Consider the following 19879-nt stretch of genomic DNA (forward strand, 5'->3'; position numbering starts at 1 on the left):
TTTTATTGCTTTACTTACAATAGTATTACCAGCATCTTGCTTGTCTTGAAGCTTCCTTCCACTATTAAAACTACTAATGAATTCTTTCTGCAAAATGAGCAGTTTAATAGACAAAACAAATTTGGGGAAAAAACCACTTCAATTTGTTCATTTGATCCTTCCTGTCAACATCTCACTTAAAGCAAGTGTATAATCACTGGTGGAAACACTTTACAGAATAATGCAGAGTTTATTACCAAAGTTGTTTTCCCCTCTCTATTCTTTTTAATCTTGTATCATTTTATAGAGAACAAAAGACAGATTTATGAAGAAAATGCAATGAAAGGTCCCAGACGCATGTAAACAGTCTCTCTTGGGGAAAACAAAACAAAGCTATTTATCAGTTGTCATCTCAGAGAGCAATACCCAAAGATGTCTTTAAAACAACCTTCTAGACTCTGCAAGTTGTTAAGCATGAGACATTTAACATGCTTTTTGTGACTACTTTAGCTCAAAATGTTGCGCTATTTACACCTACATCCGATGAAGTGAGCTGTAGCTCACGAAAGCTTATGCTCAAATAAATTTGTTAGTCTCTAAGGTGCCACAAGTACTCCTTTTCTTTTGCACCTACTTAGAAGGAACTATTAAAAGGACCTTCAATCCACTTGACACATGTCAATTGCAGAATGCTATTAACGGTAATTGGCAATTTACATTTTTCCTCATATGCTGCATTAAGTTCCATGTTCAACTTGCACCAGGTATGTTGGTAAGGTTTTCGAATTTCACTAATGTAGTTAAACTGATGAATTCATCCACGGTGTAGGTAGCTTTTAGTTAAGAAACCTGTGTTCACCAAAATGATTTTTTTTTAGTACATGGCAAGAGATATGAAAAATGCATGGTCAGGAGAGGCACAGTATTGTGCAAAAGGAAAGTTCAGGTGAGTGGGAGGAAGTGGAAGAGAAACCTGTGCATGATGAAAACAAGTTAAAAACTGAGGTATAATATCAGTCTGTACTTAGTAGTTTTAATATAGGAAATTGGCAAATAACTCAAGCAGACCCAGATTTCATTGGCACAAGTGCAGACTGTGACTTGTCCCTTTGTCGGTGTGGAAATTAGGGAGAAAAGAGAGTGCTAATTGCCTCCAGCCCCCTGGAACTCTCCTGAATTCAACAGTCTGTGGACATAAGCCACCCTCCAGAGCTGTCAGGGGAGGGGACAGAGCCATTCTCTCTCCTCCCCTACACCAGCTTCCACAGCTGGTTCATTCTCAAGTGATGCAGTGGGGATGTTTCCTCTCCATGCCTGGAAGCTTGAGGAAGGATGGTACCTCTTTTCATTCATGGGATTTCATTTCTATGGGAATCACAATAGTATCTGCCATACCTTAATGAATTTTATCCTTACTACACCCCTGTCAGGTAGAAAAGTATTATCCCCAATTCATGGAGGAGAAAGCTTAGGTCCACACAGATTTATCTATTAAGGTAAAAAATAAAAAAAATAGGAAGTTTGTGTCATCCCGTTAACCAAACTTCCCCCTTGAAAGAAAATGTACCAGTCTACTCCAACTTCTATTCTACAAACGGTCTTCGTCACATTACAACCTCTCAATGCTATTTGTTGGGGATATTTGGTGGTGGTTAGTAGTTTGGTGTGCTAGTTATGAATAATGGTCTATTAACCTTAAACATTTCCCCAAAACTACTCGTTGCACCAGATCTACTCAGAATTCAGCTCTCTGCCAGTTTTTGTGTAGAGAGACTTTTTTAAAAAAAAGAAAGCTGTGAACAGAAGAAGTCTGGCTGACATGGATGAAAGTCAGACAGAGATCAAACACTTTCTATTAAACATTTATGAAAAGAAACCAAACCAAAAAAAAAAACCAACTATGTGGAAAATTCAGGGGTCTACAGAAACTAACACACACTGTAATTTTATACAGAAAGATTGCCTATGCAGAGGGGGGAAAAAAGCAGGAATTTATAACCTATTTTAAACCCATTTCAGAAAGCAGACAAATACAGAGTCATGACCATCACCTCCATAATATTTTTTTTATAAATAAAACTACAAATGTTGAATCTAGGGAATATTGCAAATACTGAGTAACTTTATCGGTCTTGGGAACCTGGATATGCACAGGTAACATCTTCTTTTCTGAAACTGAACTTTTAAAGCATAACTCCTGTCTACACAGTGGGTGAAATACTAGAGCAAAGGGTGGACTGCTAGCACAGCCCTTATCTTTCTTTTTCCATTAAAAAGACAAATAGAATAGTAAACAGTTTCCAGTTGAAGTTTTTAAGACAAACCTACGAAGCTAATGAGTCAGACACCAACATGTGTGTGAGCCACAATTAACAATGACAGCTAGGCAGATGCCAGGTAAAATGGGTACACACCTCTAAAGGGGGTACAAGCTCAAGAAGCATTATAAGGAAGTGTTTTAAAATACAACTAAAAGTGGAGCGGAAAGTCCATAGTCTTTATTTCTATATAACTTGCCCTTTTTCATCCACCATAAACTCTTCGTAGTTAAGGGTTATAGAAAGTAAAAGAGGATTTTTTTAAAAGGCATATAATAAAGTTCCTTATTATAAGAGCATTAAGACACTCCTGGGTGTAACTTACAGGATCATTAGTATGGTTCTTTGGTAGCTGAAAGTACACAGCCTTTGGCCTCATGCCTCACAACACACACGAGGCATGCATTCATGGCTCCATAAAGGATGCCCTATTGTGTCCTATTGCCTTAATAAAACTTCAGTGCTGAGCTGTTTTCAGTTGTGCTGTGATATTTCAGTTTATTAGTACCAACGCCAGAGGATTTTAGGCTTGCTCCATGCTGATCACTGTCAATAGGTGGAAGTCATGGGTGTCAGGAATCAGGGCCTACAACAGAGCCGGTCTCCGGGCAATGTAACAAGTGCAGATGGCCTGTCACAGGTTGCCTGACTGGTTGAGTCAGCAGCCTGAATCTTAACTTACACAAGGTTTGTTGGTAAGCAGTTCAGTGGCTGCTCAAAGCATTTGCCCATGGCTGCAATAGTTTCTGTGCCGGCTTGTTCCCAGCCCTGCTCCTGCCTTCGCTCACTCTAGGTAACCTGAGTCCTGGCCCTTGGCTCCAATTCCTCACTTCAGATTTTGGCTCTGACCCTTGGTTCTGGAGCCGCTGACCCTTGGCTCTGAATCCAGACTACTGACTCCTGCTCCAACCACAAGGACCAACTGCCCACACCCTGGTCACTGACACAGATAAACCATTTTTTCTGCAAGTACTGTCTGAAACAAGCATTTCAGCAACTGAGGTTAAAACCTGTCCACTGTCCATGGTTAAAGCCAATGGGGCGATTTGTACAAGTGATCACCAGTGTGTGCAAGGGGAGCACAATCTAGATAAGGAGAACGGTAAATTGCTTAGGAATGTGTCTGGCTTTCATTTTTTATTGAAAGCACTAGACTGTACATGGCATTCTGCCTATCCAAGTATTTCCCACTTCTAGCTCTTTCACAGCTGCACTTCAGCTTAAGATCTCCCCCCGGCCCTACCCCACCCGCCCCCACAATTCCCCTGTATACTTGCAATAATGTAAAATCTCTTCCTGTAAATATTCGTGAAAGGTTTGTGAAAAGATGGAAGAAATTCTAATGAATATGGAAAGACTTCAGGAAGCCAAACTGCCCATAGATGATGAAAACATACAGCAGGAAAAATGATTTTCAGTATAAGTGGAACTTCTGCATAGGAAGTGAATTGTTCTGAACAAGACTGCTTGCTCACCATTTTTTTTTTTATTATTTTCTCTCTCAGGATCCCTGACACATAGACAATCAAAAACTACTTCAGTCTGCAAGTACAAATTCCAGTGACTCAGCAAGCATGCTTGCTTCTCATTCTGAGCAATACTAAACTCTTGAGAAAAGTCTGAAACATGAGGAAGATCCACCAAATTCATTTGCACGAGAAATTATTGTTAATATACATTGCACTTGCCATCATGCCTAGCAGCGAAGGCATCACAAATATTTAATCAAACCTCACAATACTGCTGTAAGGTAGCAATTATTTTCCTCCACATCCTTGAAGGAGAATGCAGCATCTTATCATGGTATGTTGGTCTTATTGGTGCACTCAGACCAACACCAAACAGCAGAATCCTGTATTTTACTGCTGAACTTTAAAATGCAGGGTTTGACCCAATAGCTACTTCTTGTTCCCACAGTGTTGTACCCACAACCTTTGTCTTCTGGTCTGCCTTTTTTTTTTTCTTCAAATTGTAAACTCTTCCAAAAGGGACTGTCTTTCTGGAACATTTAAAGAGCACTGAGCACACAGAGGGCACTACCATAAATAATAATAATGGGGTAAGTTAGAGAACTAGACGTTAGCCTTAATTCATAATTCCCTGTTTCTTTTTTATGCTCAGCTTTAAAGAAAGAAAAGAAAAGAAGTTCCTATATGGTTTTGTCTAAAACTGTATTTAGCTTGCTAATGTGTACAGCACAAGAGATGTTTACGATGCTCCAAAGGTGGTGATATATTTACATAATAAGCACTGTTTTAAAGACAATTTTCAAAATACATTACAGGGACTTTCAAAAAATGCATATCATTTACCCTTTAGGCTACAATAGCTCCTTCGGTGCTCTAACATGTCTGTTGTGTAATTATGCATTCAGGGACATTTTTCACCAAAAAGTATTATTTATATGACAGGATTTCGAAGGGTGCAAGTTAAGAAACTGCCATGTCAGAATCTGAAGTCTTCTGTTTATTCTCAGTTGGAGTGTAATGCAAATTGCTACATTATACTGTGCAATTTTCTATGCTGGCCCACTAAAGCATATATTTACACAGGGACCACGCATCAAATCAGAGAAATAATTTAGGGCCCTCGTTTGCCCTTATTGCTGTCAAGAGAGTTTTGCATCCTGAAATCTTGTAAATCTACTGTGCATATGGCTCTTTGGAGGCATTAAAGGTATTGCTACAAGCTATAATATAGAGCTGCTGTTAGACACAGAAATATATTATGAAGTATTGTGGCAAGGAAGTATCATATCAGTCTGTAGGATGGAGCTGCTACTTATATATGCTAGCAGCTCTACATGTGCAAAACATAGAATTTAGTCATTTTTATACAGTTAGAAATTAGCATGCACAATGGCAGCAGAGTTTAGAATGGTAATGCCCACAGACCATCAATTATCATGTTGTTACTGAATGCAACTATAGTATGTAGGAGTAATTTCATTTAAGCCTTAGAAAACCGGACACTCCATTTCTATACTGTGTAATTATATATTGGGCCTTATTCTCATCACACAGTGGTGTAAATCAGAAGTCAGTGGAGATACACCAGTGAAAGAGAAGTGTAAGTGGAAAGCCAGACCCACTTCGACTGCAAAGGCAGCTCACAGGTACTAGCCTAGATTTTGGGCTGTACTGCATTTACTCAATGCCATTCTGCAGTGACCACACAGCCAGCATAGCCAGATGCAGGAAGATTATGCCAATGTAGAGAGTGGTGTTGTCATAAATATAAAGGGAAGGGTAATCACCTTTAAAATCCCTCCTGGCCAGAGGAAAAATCCTTTCACCTGTAAAGGGTTAAGAAGCTAAAGGTAACCTCGCTGGCACCTGACCAAAATGACCAGTGAGGAGACAAGATACTTTCAAAAGCTGGGAGGAGGGAGAAAAACAAAGGGTCTGTGTCTGTCTGTGTGATGCTTTTGCCAGGGACAGAACAGGAATAGAGTCTTAGAACTTAGTAAGTAATCTAGCTAGGTATGTGTTAGATTATGATTTCTTTAAATGGCTGAGAAAATAGCTGTGCTGAATAGAATGAATATTCCTGTCCGTGTGTCTTTTTTGTAACTTAAGGTTTTGCCTAGAGGGATTCTCTATGTTTTGAATCTAATTACCCTGTAAGGTATTTACCATCCTGATTTTACAGAGGAGATTCTTTTTTACTTGTATTAAAAGTCTGCTTATAAGAAAACTGAATGCTTTTTCATTGTTCTTAAGATCCAAGGGTTTGGGTCTGTGGTCACCTATGCAAATTGGTGAGGATTTTTACCAAACCTTCCCAAGGAAGTGGGGTGCAAGGGTTGGGAGAATTTGGGGGGGGAAAGACGTTTCCAAACGACGCTTTCCTAATAAAAATAAACCCAGATAAATGTTTGGTGGTGGCAGTGGAAGTCCAAGGGCAAAGGGTAAAATAGTTTGTACCTTGGGGAAGTTTTAACCTAAGCTGGTAAAAGTAAGCTTAGGAGGTTTTCATGCAGGTCCCCACATCTGTACCCTAGAGTTCAGAGTGGGGAAGGAACCTTGACAGGTGCACAGACAGCATAAGAGATCTTAATTTACCTCCATCCCTCTGCCTAGGGAAAGTGGATGTGACTGTGGCTGGGAACACTGGCAACCAGCATAAGTTAGAAGGGTTTAGGCTGCAGTCTCTTATAGACTTGGGGACAAGCCTGGCCTCATTGAACCCACCTTTACACCACAGCTGCCCGCACCCCAACAATGCAGCTATGGATTTGGGTCATTATGGTTGCCTGTATAATTCAATTTATTCTGCACAAAAGACCAAACAATGGTGAAAAAAGTAGTTTTCTCAGACACTGTATTGAGGAGCATGATTGTTACTAGATGCAGCTAGATGAGTATTGCAAGTTAACAAAATGTGCAGGAGTTGGGCAAAAGTAACGGTTTAGGGAGTCAGAGATCTTGTTTTGGTGTCTGCTCTATGGGAAGCAGAATGCCTGGGTTTTTTTGCCCTCAGTGCACGCTTCCTCCTGCATATTTTGCAGACAAAATTATCAGGCTGAACTTTAATAAACTCCCAAAGATAAATTTGGTTTTTGGCAAAACTGAGATACATTTATTACATGATTAAATATTGATCAAGAGAATTTCTTACCAAAGAGTAATTTCTCTCTACAGGAGTGACAAAAACTGCTTTTGTGCCAAAATGAGTAATTTTAAAGGTATGTTGTTTTTCCAGTTTTAATAAAAGAGAGAGTCCAATGACAAATGTTGTGGAAAAGTTACTATTTAAAATGTCCTTGTACTAGGCTAGAGTTCTATGCGTTAGCAGCAAACAATAGTGTCATCATGCCCTAAAAATAGAAAAGCAAGAGTTATCATCTATCTAAACAAATGGATAGTGTCAATTTGGTGTGCCAGAAAATGCACAGATAGAAAAGAAACGGTTCATTTTATATGTGCACTGTATATTCAGGGTGCCCATTTCATAAATATCTTGCCTGCTGTGCACTGCAGTTGACCCTTTAAACATACCAAGTCAATAACCTATTGTTTACTATAAGTCCATTTTGTCATTTTGATGGTACAGATTGAAGCATGGCAATCTTCTCGTCTCTCTCTGCTTCACTGCATACATGATTCTTTTTGGCTAACCTCACAAAAAGCCACTTAAATGTCATGAATTACAGCAGGTCTGAGATCTGAATATTAATCCTATTAACTGACCTAGGAAATTAGGACATTGTAAATCTTGGTGAGTAGTGGTTGGGCTTCATATGATCTGGGTTATCCTGAGGTCACTTGTTAAATTAAAGAAAGAGGTGACTCAAATGCTTGCACAATTGTAAGCAAGCCTAATCAGGGTATCATAAATGCATTGATATAGGAAATAGATGAATGCTGTCAGAGGACCTTGATATTTTTGTAAACATTTACCCCTACTATCTATGAGAATGAAACTACTTACTTTGCATGCTTCAGGTGATCCAGACAGCATTGATGCCCCAAGACTGATGGGATCAAGTACGGCAACCTGTACTGATTACATAACGTAGCATAATGTAATCCCACAAAGCCGTTAAAGTGCCACAAAGTAATTACTAGGTATTGGGAAAAATTTAGAAGCCTCAATATGCAGTTGTTAAGGCCCCCCAAAAGGGGTTGTGAGTTGCATTTCCTCTATATGTTCTTACATTCAGGAATATTAAATGAATGATTTTCTACTGCAGCATTTTGATTTTTGCTATTAATTCCCCCCTCTTTACTTTCACTTTAATGTACTTTTAATTAGGCAATAATATATAATCTTCCATTCATTTATCATCTTTACTCAAATGGGGAGTGGGAGGAAACACAGAAGGCAGCTCACCAGAGAACCAGTGGTGGCACAGCAGAAAGAGACTAAAAATGCCATCTCTTGATAGTATCTTTAAAGGTTCATAAAAAGATAATGGATGTGCCTGTCACTCTGATGCTAATGATTAACATTTTCTGAAGTTTTACTAGATATTAAACTATGAACTGTAAAAGAATTCCACTGTATGACAAATAGAGGAAAAAACTCTGGTTTTTTTTATAATCACAGTTATGTCTGTTTGATGTCTAACTACTGAGTCTGCTTATGCAACTCTCACTCGTACTAAGTAGTACTTGTTGCCATGAGTAGTTCCATTGACTATTCATAGACTCAGAGTTTAAGGCCAGAAGGGACAATTAGATCATCTAGTCTGACCTCCTGTACGTCACAGGCCATTAATTTTCACCCAGTTACTGCTGCATTGAGCCATTAACTTGTGTTTGACCAAAGCATAACTTGTATTTTGACTCAGGTTCAAGGGATTACTTTCATGAGTAAGAAGATAAAAACCAGGGTTAACATCATTCCGGAACTCGATGGCACATCCTGGGGATGTGATGCACGCACACTTCAAACGTCAGTACAAGTCCTGGTTTTGTCAACAGTGGAGTAGCATGCACCAGTTTGGTGCAACAGCTCCCACACTCAACTTTGTTGACGCTGAAATCAATGCCACATTCAGGATCTTTAGTGGCTCTCTCAAATCAATGCCAATACTGTGCCTCCCAGTTTTGGTGGGTATCCTGCCAGCCAGCATCAGACGAGACGCTGCTGTGGTCTGGAATACAATAAGATCCTGGCCACTCTGGACATGCTTACCTGATACACCAAGATCTCAATGTACTGCTACTCTCCCGACTCAAATCCAGGAATCCTTTCTGGATCCATGTATCAACACTACAGGCCAATGGAAAGGACTCCAGCACTCGCTGGCTTGAATCGTGGACTGCTTGTGATGCACCAAACAAAGACCTGATTAAAGAGCCAATGAAAGAAGTCCCGGGATTCTGCCTTCCCTGTAGGCAGTGGACTGTACTCAACCGTATTCAGACAATGCACGGAAGGTGTGGATATTTCTTCCACAAATGGGGGAAAAAAAGTCAAAAACTCACCAGGCTGTGACTGTGGTGAGGTACAAATCATGTGACACATCACAGACAACTGCTGCATTCAGGAGGGAGATCCACCTAGCTACCCCAGAAGCATTAGAATGGCTTTCAAGTCTTATGATTCAGTTATAATCCCAACCCAATGCTTTTCAAAAGCCGTACGAAAGAAGAAGCTTAAAGGTTGCAAGAGTGCACTATTTCTACAATATTTGCTATAGTTTTATAAATGGTTTAGTGAGTTAAGAGCCAGATTTTCAAAAGGCATCTAGTGGGATTTTCTAAGCAGGTTAGGTACCTAATACAATTGATTTGAAAATCAATTGGAGTTAGGTACCTACCATGCTTAGATGTTTTTAAAAACCCCTTTACGACTGGTATCTTTAGGCACCTAAATACCTTGAGGATCTGGTCCTTAGGCACTTAACTCCTATTGAGAATTAGGTGCTTAAATACTATGGAAGATGTAGACCTAAGTCACTTTTTCAAAAACAGCACTAAGTTAGAATCATAGAATCATAGAATATCAGGGTTGGAAGGGACCTCAGGAGGTCATCTAGTCCAACCCCCTGCTCAAAGCAGGACCAATCCCCAATTTTTGCTCCAGATCCCTAAATGGCCCCCTCAAGGATTGAACTCACAACACCCTGGGTTTAGGAGGCCAATGCTCAAACCACTGAGCTATCCCAAGTTAAAGCACACTAGAGAATACTTAGTGTGCACCAACAGGGCTAACAGGTCAGTTAACATGCAACACATTAGTGCGCTTTACAGATCACACCCCCCATAGTGTGCATTATCCCACACTGTACACAGTCCTAAATCAGTTATATGCTTTTGAAAATGCTACTTAATATGCTATATTTTGTATATGTTTCTGAAGAAAAAAATTCAATAGAAGAAATTATTCTATCCACTACATCCAAATACAAAGGAGAGTAGGTCACACACAAAAATTAATAATTAACCAAACAAGTGTGTCATCAACAGCTTTGTGAGTTAGATTCACACTGAGAAAATGAAGGTCCTATTGGAAAATACTGAGAAAAACCAGGTACCAAATTCTATTTAGAGGGGAAAACACTTTCAGTTAATTAAACTGATGGTAACACTGAATCTAGAAGTTATTTTAAAGCTATTGGAAATACATTTTTAATATTACATATTGTAAACTCAGCGATCAACATTGTAACCCTTAATTCAAATGGATAGCCCTGAATTATGCAAGTCGTCTCTCTAGGAAAATCCTGGGTCTATTGAAGCCAATAGGCATGTACTCATGTGGGTCACGGTGAGCAAACAACACATAGCTCTCCAAACAATAAACTACTGTAGTTTTTCTTTAAAACATGCACCATTTGGTGTAGAAGCAATAATGATTTTGCAAAGCTAATACATTTTCCAAATGAGAATAAGAATGCAATTTATATTCATTTTATTAGAACATTTGCCACAAAAGTTGGCCTCAAGGCTTTAATTTTCACCAGTGGAAGTAGCTTTTTGCTCAAACACATTATATTTTGGTTATTGCTGCACATTCCTACTTGAACAGGCTGCTGAAAAGTCAAGGGCTAGACTGAAAAGTTCTTACTTACACTGCTAAGTAGTTACTCATGCAAATAATTCCACTGAACCCTATGGGATAACTTGTACAAGTAACTGCTCACCAATAGGAGTAAGAGGTTTACAGTCTGGTGCTCAATCATTGTTTCAAATGAATAAGGACCAGACTCTGCCACTCCCACTCTCACTGAGAAGCACCTTACTTCTTAAAAATAGTCCCACTGATTTTAATGGGAATATTTGGGGAATAAAATGCTATACAACATGATTTAGGATATCAGAATCTGAACCTAGATTTTTTTAAACCGTGAATTCTAATAGCATGAAGCCCTTTCAACATGTGTCTGTACAGACAGTGCTCTTTTTTTGCCATCTCTAGTGCAGGAAACATGACTCACATTCTTATCTATTTGGTACTGATAGAGACCCAAATGGTGGAATCTACTGTGTAACCATTGCATTTAGCAGGTTGCGTTTATTTCATACTTTTTAAGTTGCTGGATGCTCATCTACCATACAGAAACAGAGAGGAAACTCAAAGCACAACCAATCTGCAAAGCCAGGTGGAACATTACATCTTCACAATATAGTCTTAGTCAGGCAGTATAAATCCTTGAGTGTAGCTGAAAGGGTACGAATTTTAAAAGACCACCTATTCAGTGCTAAAATATATTTTCAAACACAAAGAACCATGACAAGATGAAAAACACAGCACAGTACAGTCAACGAGCACTTTATAAAGAAACAATGGGCCATTCAGAGATTAAATAAAAATAAAGTGCTCCTTGGAATTGAAATATTCAGTCAAACGATATTAACACCCTAACATTCTATATTTGCTGAGTAACCATACAGAAAATTAAGATTTCTAAGAATTGCTCATCATTTTAGCAAGCGTAAAAAGAGTGGGAAAGGGAATTATAGACTGACTTTCACCGTGAGTATAAAAATGAAGATTCTCTGCTTGCCTTCATATCAATATTTGTTTTTATTAGTAATTATCAATATACAAGCCTCTTTTCAAGATTCCATATAGAAACAATAATACAGTTCAAGCATATACAATTAAGCACTATTAACAAAAACCTTTACTATCAACAGCAGTTCAATTTACCAAAGTATTTGGCAGTATTGTAGTCCCGGGTCTAATTATAGGGAATATCAGAAATAACAGTACGGTAGATGTTGATTCTTTAAGGACACTCACTGGAAAAAAGAAGCCTTTTAAACAAACTTCCAAAACAGAATTGCTACATTTGTCCACCAACTAGGATTACAAAGACCTGAGGTGAAATCCCAGCCTCAGAGTTCAATGGCAAAATTCACATTGACATCAATATGACCAGGATTTCACCTCTGGTGTATAGAATCTGGACTGGGTCCAATAATACTGCTGACTGTATGTTAGAGGTAAAATAGGAACAAAACACAATATTGGGACCAGAGTGTGAAATACTTTAACAAATACCCAGCTTTAAAACTAATTATCAAGGGTACATAGTATTACCATGACATTTCTCTCTCTCTCTCTCTCTCTTTCATTTTGCTGGATAGCTATAATTTAATTCTGTAAAACATTCTGGGATACAGTTTCTATCAAAGACACTGAATATTACAAAATAAAGATGTATTCTATTTTATCATTCCCACATTGCCACACATTAAAAAACATGCTACACAGATTAAGAAATACTTTGGTAACTACAAAGACAGATGAGAGAGATTGGATTGGAGACCTGCATAGAGAATAAGTATTTCTCAACTAATGCCAACCTGTGACTGACCAGAAGTGCCACTTATTAAGAATTTACGTATAGGAATGAAATTGCAGAAAGAGGAAAAATGGTTTGACTAATTAGTCGGCATTTCCATTACAACACTGAGTGTCCCAGCTAGTTGACTGGCACAATAAAACAATTCCCAGAAATATGAACTTCTGGAAATTGGTATATGAGGAAATGAAATAATATGCAGGTAATTTAAGCTAGGCAGACACCAGGAGATAGTGGATATTTAAATTCAGCCCATCTAGATACTATAGCGAAGGGGATCATATAAGTACATAGATAGGTACCACAACCACACTGACTGTAAAACACATCCTAAATGTTCATAGCTTCTGCTAACAATGAATGGATTTTTCTTAATTACTTCTAACTTATTTGCAGGCGATTACAATTTCTGTCAAAATAGCTACCATGAAAAATATTTTAAACAGACCACAATACATTTAATATCAGAGATGCCATGGATACAATGTTGGAAGATTTGGATTCCACTGAACACAAGGGGGTAAGGTTAACCCATAGGCATTTCACCCCACACGCAGAAACTGTATCAGAAAACAGAAAGGGTGATTGGAGTACCTGTGATTAAAGGTTTAACCATTTTAATGTAAATTTAGCTGAATATACCACAGAGGAAGGTCAGTGTTTTTAACCTGATTATCAGAGTCAATATCTTGCTAAATATTTAAAAGACTACTGTACAATTACAGAATTTAAGCACACCTACATCTGCTTTCTCAGCAGGGAAAACTGCTATTAGTTATTGCAATATGACCAGGAGGATCTCATTTATCAGCATATTTCTCTCTCTGTGTGGGTGTATACACATTGTGGTCTCACACTCTTAGGAGATCTGCTATTTGTTTGTAGCGCCAATGCAGCAAGATGGAATGTACAAAACTAGAAATCAGAAGTTTCCTGTTCTTACTTTGATCATTACAAATATTTGCTTCAGGCCATTAGAAGAACAGTTTAGCTGTTTCTATGGTAAAGTTTTCATTGGCTTGTGGAGGAAGAACAAAATGGGAAATTTAAACGAGGCCCATCACTAGCTCCAGAGAAAGATTCTCATGAATCATCCTTGCATCCCCCAAGGCAGTTTAGAGATGAGTTGGAAAAAAGACTGTCTGAACTATTTTTCCTTTGAATCCCATTAGGATCCTGGGAGGTAAAAAGAGTCCAAGAGCTGTAAAAATAAACTAATGCCTCAGAAGAAAGATGATCATGCAATAGGAATAGGCAAACTCTCTCTCTCTTTTGCTGGCACTGCCAAGGAAGACAGATGGTAAAGCAACCTGATGCAAATCACAAAGCATTGGCCCTTTCTAAATATTTCTTTTCAAATAGAAAGACATGAAAAATAACAATGCGAGTATTTAAGTCATTTCAATATGTTTTTGTAAGTGGCAAGGAGGACTTTTTAACCCATTCTAATCACAAAACAGAGGCTCTTTATTTTCATGTTTCTTTTTTTAAATTAAGAAAAAATAAATAACCTGCCACTACTTCACTTATTAGATGAAGCTATTTGAGATATACAGCTAAAGTTTTAAATTAACTGACCTCAAAATTTAACTTGTCTGCATTTTTGCCCTTTTGCAAGTTGTGTTTATTATAAAGAAAACATAAAACCTTCCTAGCACTTACCACAGGGCTCTCCCTTGAGAGTCTCGGAAGTTCAAGGATATCAGACTTCTCACTTACCATCCCTCACTGGACGAGGCAGATTGCACAGGACGTGCATTTAAACAGAATATAAAGGCCACTAAAGATATAAATGATCTATTTCCATTCAATGGTCCCCAAGTTTCCAGTGCAAACAGCTCTTCTTTCCCTCGCCATTAGTTAAAGAAAGATTGTAATGGGCTTTTATTCTGGAGACAGGTTCCACACAAAGGTAAAATTGGGCCAGGAACCTCAGCAAGTTTCTGGTTTGTTTTAAATCTCCCTCTTCATTTTCATCATCTTCTCTTTATTAAATACATTTCAAGTTCAACTGACTACTGACATTTGAGTCAGGCAAGTGGGAGTGTGAGCAGTTTTACTGTCTCAAGCTACGTTCAATGCAGCTTCATAAATTCTCAGAACACATGGGATTCCCTACCCCACTGCAGACCTGCAAATTCCTTCCCCATTAGAGGAGATGATGGCTAGAACTCCATGTAGTTTCACCATCCTCCCAGGAAAAAGCTGTGGGAGAGCAATGTGGCCTCTAGTGAGTTCATCTGCAGTGTTCTATTATTGTTGGCTACATAGTAATCCACATCCAGATCTGTACAGCAACACTCCCCTACCACTAGTGCAGAGTGAGCCCTGGAAAGAGACCACCAAATTATTAGAAACTATTACAAGGTCAGAATGCGAACACAAGGATACCTAAAACTAATCTACAGCATCAATCAGAAAAGATTACAATAAATTTGTGACTTCTTTTGATACACATTTGCAGAAAGTTGTATGTAGGATCCTAAGAGTAATGTAGTGCTGCTTCCTCAAAACTTGTTGATCAAAAATAGATTGCTCGGTATAAACTTCGATCAGTTAGGAATGAGAAATAGGATTTAAGTTAGATGTGTATTCAAGAACTAGTAATTACTCGAATATCAGATGTGCATTATCTCTGCCATGTGTTTCACAAAAAGCAGTCATTCAAAAGTTCTGGACTTGACGAAGAGCCCAAGGCTCTTAGAAGGTACTGAATAAATAATAAACTGAAAAAGTAAAAATAAGCCGCTCAAGTTTACTATTGTTAAGAAAAGAAACAAGCTATTTACATAAGTTAAAAGGATCAGCAGCAATACTACAAACTCACAAACAATTCAAAAACCATCTTTATATTGCCCTAAAATGCAGGTGGCTCAAGTTGGGGATTGCAAAACGGTGTCGGGGGTTATGACACCTTTGCCCTTCCCATATTGCTAAATAAGAGGAGACTCTGCCTCATTCCTGGATAGATTGGAGGGTGTCTCAGTATGGAAAAAGTCGAGAACCACTTCCCCCAAAGCTTTATGTCATGTATTTGTAAAAACATACCAGTGGGTCATATTCTGCCCTGAGACTTCTCCTTCCTTCCTCCCCACCACCACCAATTTAGCTTAATATGTTTACCAGTTTTTAAGTGTTTACATAGCTTAGCTCTGTCAGTGAGGGAGACAGTTTATGTGAGAAACAAGGAGTGAAATCCTGGGGACTGCAAATACTAATATTTTGCTGGACAGTTGTTCAATGCTAAGTAATATTCTTAAAGAGTATCAATCGAAGTTGATATCTACTGAATTTATACCAAAAGACCTGTGTTGAGGAATTAAACACTTATTGCATAATAGTACCCGCAGAGATGTTAAAGGAAGAAAAAAATAATGATGCAAGGCAGAGGAGAAAACTGCATACTGTGTAAGTTCTCTTTTTAAGCGCTGACTTGTTGCTGTACTGCATATATAGGGAAGTACAACAGTCATTTTATATGCAATCCAATGGTATGTTTACTGTATGAAGGGAAGACTGGCAACCTGAAATTTAGTCAGTTTTTGAAAGCAGACTTGAAAGGACAGTCATTTTAAGTATTATAGCAGTCACCGAGTTCTTGTTTCAGTTTTAGTGCTTTTACCGATACAGTTTACAATTAAAAAGAAAAAAGTACTTCTTTCTTCATTGTTGTTGTCTGAAAGACCACACAAACCAGAGGGAGAACCAAGGAATATTTAAGTTTAGTAAGATGTTACTAGCCAGCTACTAGAGGGATCAGTGTTGAAATCTCAGGCTAAAATATAATCATCCATACAAAGTAGTTCATTTTTTGGTATAAAAAAGAAGATTTCCAGCATTGCTGTTACAAGTACAGTTTGGAACTAGCAAATAAGTAACAATGCAATCAGACAATGAACATTTATATCACTTGACAGCCTAGTGGACTGGTAATGCAGATAAATGTAAACTGATTCATTAGCGATGAGTGCACTAAAATAAATTAGAAAAACGAAAGTCCATTAAGTGAAAGCTGATACAATATATTGACAACGAAAGTGAATTCAAAATTATTGTACCAACAAGTCAGTGTGTAACTACATTGAAATAAAAGCAAACAAGATAACATGTTGCATTGCCAAAAGAACTGTGGACAAATTAAAGCCAGGGTTGGACACTAAACGAAGAGCTAGATAAGCTTTAAATAGTACTGTTCACTTTATATGTGAAAATGACTGGGTGCAATGTAAAACAATTAAAATTATACCAAGTTTCAAGAATCGAAGTTAGACTACATCAAAACCAAAGGCAGGCAAGAATAGCAAGAAAGTCAAATTCATTGTCTTCCAATTCCCCAGTTTTTAACAAAAAAAGGTAATCGACAGATGGCAGTTACCCAGGAGAGTCAGTAAGAATTAATGAATTCATGAAAAGACTAGGTGCATACTAAACAAAAATTAAATGGGGACTGAGTAAATAATATGACCATGGAATGGAAAACAAAAGCAACACGCTCTATAACCCCCAGTAGCCTTTTCCTATCGCTAACACACTAAGAATAAAGTTCACTGGCCTTGTTAACTAAACACTTTATTTAGCTGCCAGTTTATCAAACCATTTGGGATATTATATATAGCGTCATGATTCTTTCATAAAATTTCTGGTACACTATTATGCAATATCGATCTATACAATATCCTAGAATCCCATTCAGATTGTATCGATCTATACAATATCCTAGAAACCAATGGGTTTCAAAACACAAATTTTCAGCAGAAAACAATGGAAAAAACAAGTTATTTTGTTGTCTCGAGGTGTCAGCTCTGTCACAAGCTTGCCTATACTGAATGAGTGGCAAAATGTTACTCTAAAAATACTTATGAATGGTTAGTTTGGAGACAACCTCACAACTCTTCCTTATTTAAACCATAAATGTTAGCATACATCATTCATCTAAGTCAAAACAATAGCAGTCTACTCTCCATTCTGACTCTCTTATTCGGTCTAGAAAATGTTGGATGTACTTAACTAGACCGATACGTCCCACTTTAAAACCAAAGGAATCCAGCTACATCAAGAAAGCACAATGTCATTATAAAAATGCCAGTTTAGTATCCCAAAATCTCTTGCTTCTTCAGAAGACAAAAAGCCACGGTGGATCAACAGAGCATAAGCATTATTTCAACCATTGTTTGGTTTTCCCTTCACAAACCAAAAATCCCCATTTCTGAATTAGCACTTGAATATTATAAATTCATTTTCCCTATGCAGTATGTAAGTCTAATCAACATAATGTTCATAAATAACAGAAAGAGTCAACATGAACTCAGCAAATCTGAACATCTGCATTGTATTTTTATATCATTAAATTGGAAGCAGAATTTCAGGTTATCCGGCATACTAAAGGCAGACATTTTGTTTTGGATCTACAGATAACAAGACTTATTTTGGAAAAAGGCTTTTAAAAACAAAGACAAAACCAGTTTTCTGAATATATTCTCATGAATAATATGAAGTGCAATGCAGATAGCAGGGATTAATTGAAATCCAAAAGCTTCTTACCAAGTACCCCAAGGCGATAGTTGACTGTGATGACTATCACATTGCCATAACTTGCCAGAACACTGCCATCATATAAATTTCCAGTGCCTTCCATGTAGGACCCTCCATGAATATACACCATCACTGGCTTAGGTCCCCCACTGTCCCGAATGTCTGGAAAAAATATTGAGAAACATTTTATCCCAAGAAAGTGGCAAAAAAAGATACATGCAATAATGTTTCTTAGTGAGGTTATTTTTCTTTTTCAGCATATGTCTCTCAAGCAACATGCATTAATTACTGGGCTGGGAGAGGGCACAAGTGTTTGTTTCCACACTTCATGCTTTGAACAGACTAATAAACCAACAAACGTATGAAAACGTATAATTTGGTCACAGAGTTTGTTTAAACAGGTGGAATTTTCAACACCACTCATTTCGCCTAATTCTGCCCCCATGGAAGTTGATGGTAAACTGTCCACTGACTTAAGTAGGGGCAGAGTTAAGCCAAAGCTGAACTCTTCTGAAAATCCCACCCTACAGTTTTGTGCACATACTAACATACGTAGCTTGTTATTAAGATGAATTGGATCTGACCCCATATCTAAGTAGGTGAAGTCACGTATTCTTTGCTGGTTTCTAACAAGATAAGAGAACTAACTTGTAAAAGGAGTTGTGAACATGCCTGAAGTTTTAAGTGTCAGAGTTATTCTGCTGTTGCTGGGGAAAACAGTTTGCATGCTTTAGACCTCAAATTGATACTACATTGTGCCAGGGCAGCCAGAAGGATAAGGATAAGAGGATACATAATTGAGAAAAAGAAAGTATAGATTGGCCAAGATTTTCAAACAGAGTTGCATGAAATTCGTTTCCTAAATCCATACCTGCGTATCTAAATAAGTGGCCTAATTTTCAAAAGTACTGAATTGGCATGGAACTTCAGGCATCTCTTTCTGAAAATATTGGCCTTTATGTTTCAATGTTTGAAAGACACTTCATTTCAAATCTTGCCAATTTCCAAACGGTAATTTCTTTGGTTTTATAATCAGATTTTCCTTGGCAGGGGGAGGTGAGAAGAGAAAGAAAGAAAATAAAAAGCCTTCCTCTCCTCTGCTGCTGTAGGTGATAATGGGGAAACTCACTGCCTACACACAACTATTAGAGAGATAAGGTGAGGTATCTTGTACTGGACCAACTTCTGTTAGTGAGAGACAAAGCTTTCGAGCCTTACAGAGCTCTCTCATGAACAGAAGTTGGTCCAACAGAAGATATTACCTCGCCCACCCCGTCTCTCTAATATTCTGGGACTGACAGAGCCACAACTATACTGCATATACACCACTATGACTGTACGGGGAAACACTGAAATTGACTATATACAATATGCTGTATATTCACAAAGTAAATAAATTGGGGAAACGGGGAAAATTTTGTAACTCTCTAAACATTCATTTATACTAATATTAGATGGAACCTATAACAATAACAAGCCAAAACCGGAATGAAGTGTGATTTGTAAACTTGTGTGTGCACTTAAGTACAAATTTGGATCTCTGAAGTAGAGTCAAAAAATTTTCCTCCATGGTCCATTGCGGGGGAAGTCCATCCGACAAATTCAGCATTAAACATTCATTATGAAGTCACGCTACTGGCTATTCTACTAATAGCTATTGGCTATTATGAAGCCATATTACTTCAACTATTTGTTGAATTACAAATTTCATTTTAAAGATTCTTCTTAGTGGGTCCGATAGCCATGTTGAGCTTCTGTGGAGGATTTTATAATAAATGCCAAATTT

General features: G+C 37.9%; 1 protein-coding gene across 10 annotated transcripts in view; it reads right to left on the bottom strand.

Annotated features, from left to right (window-relative positions):
* NLGN1 (neuroligin 1) overlaps positions 1–19879 on the bottom strand; it is a 567297-nt gene that overhangs the window by 260860 nt on the left and 286558 nt on the right. For all 10 annotated transcript variants that reach the window (XM_074963550.1, XM_074963554.1, XM_074963552.1 and 7 more), the window contains one exon: positions 18103–18255. In XM_074963550.1, the coding sequence (XP_074819651.1) occupies positions 18103–18255 (153 nt within the window). The remainder of the gene's footprint in view (positions 1–18102; positions 18256–19879) is intronic.

Source organism: Natator depressus, chromosome 9 (assembly GCF_965152275.1).
Source record: "Natator depressus isolate rNatDep1 chromosome 9, rNatDep2.hap1, whole genome shotgun sequence".
Taxonomy (NCBI): Eukaryota; Metazoa; Chordata; order Testudines; family Cheloniidae; genus Natator; species Natator depressus.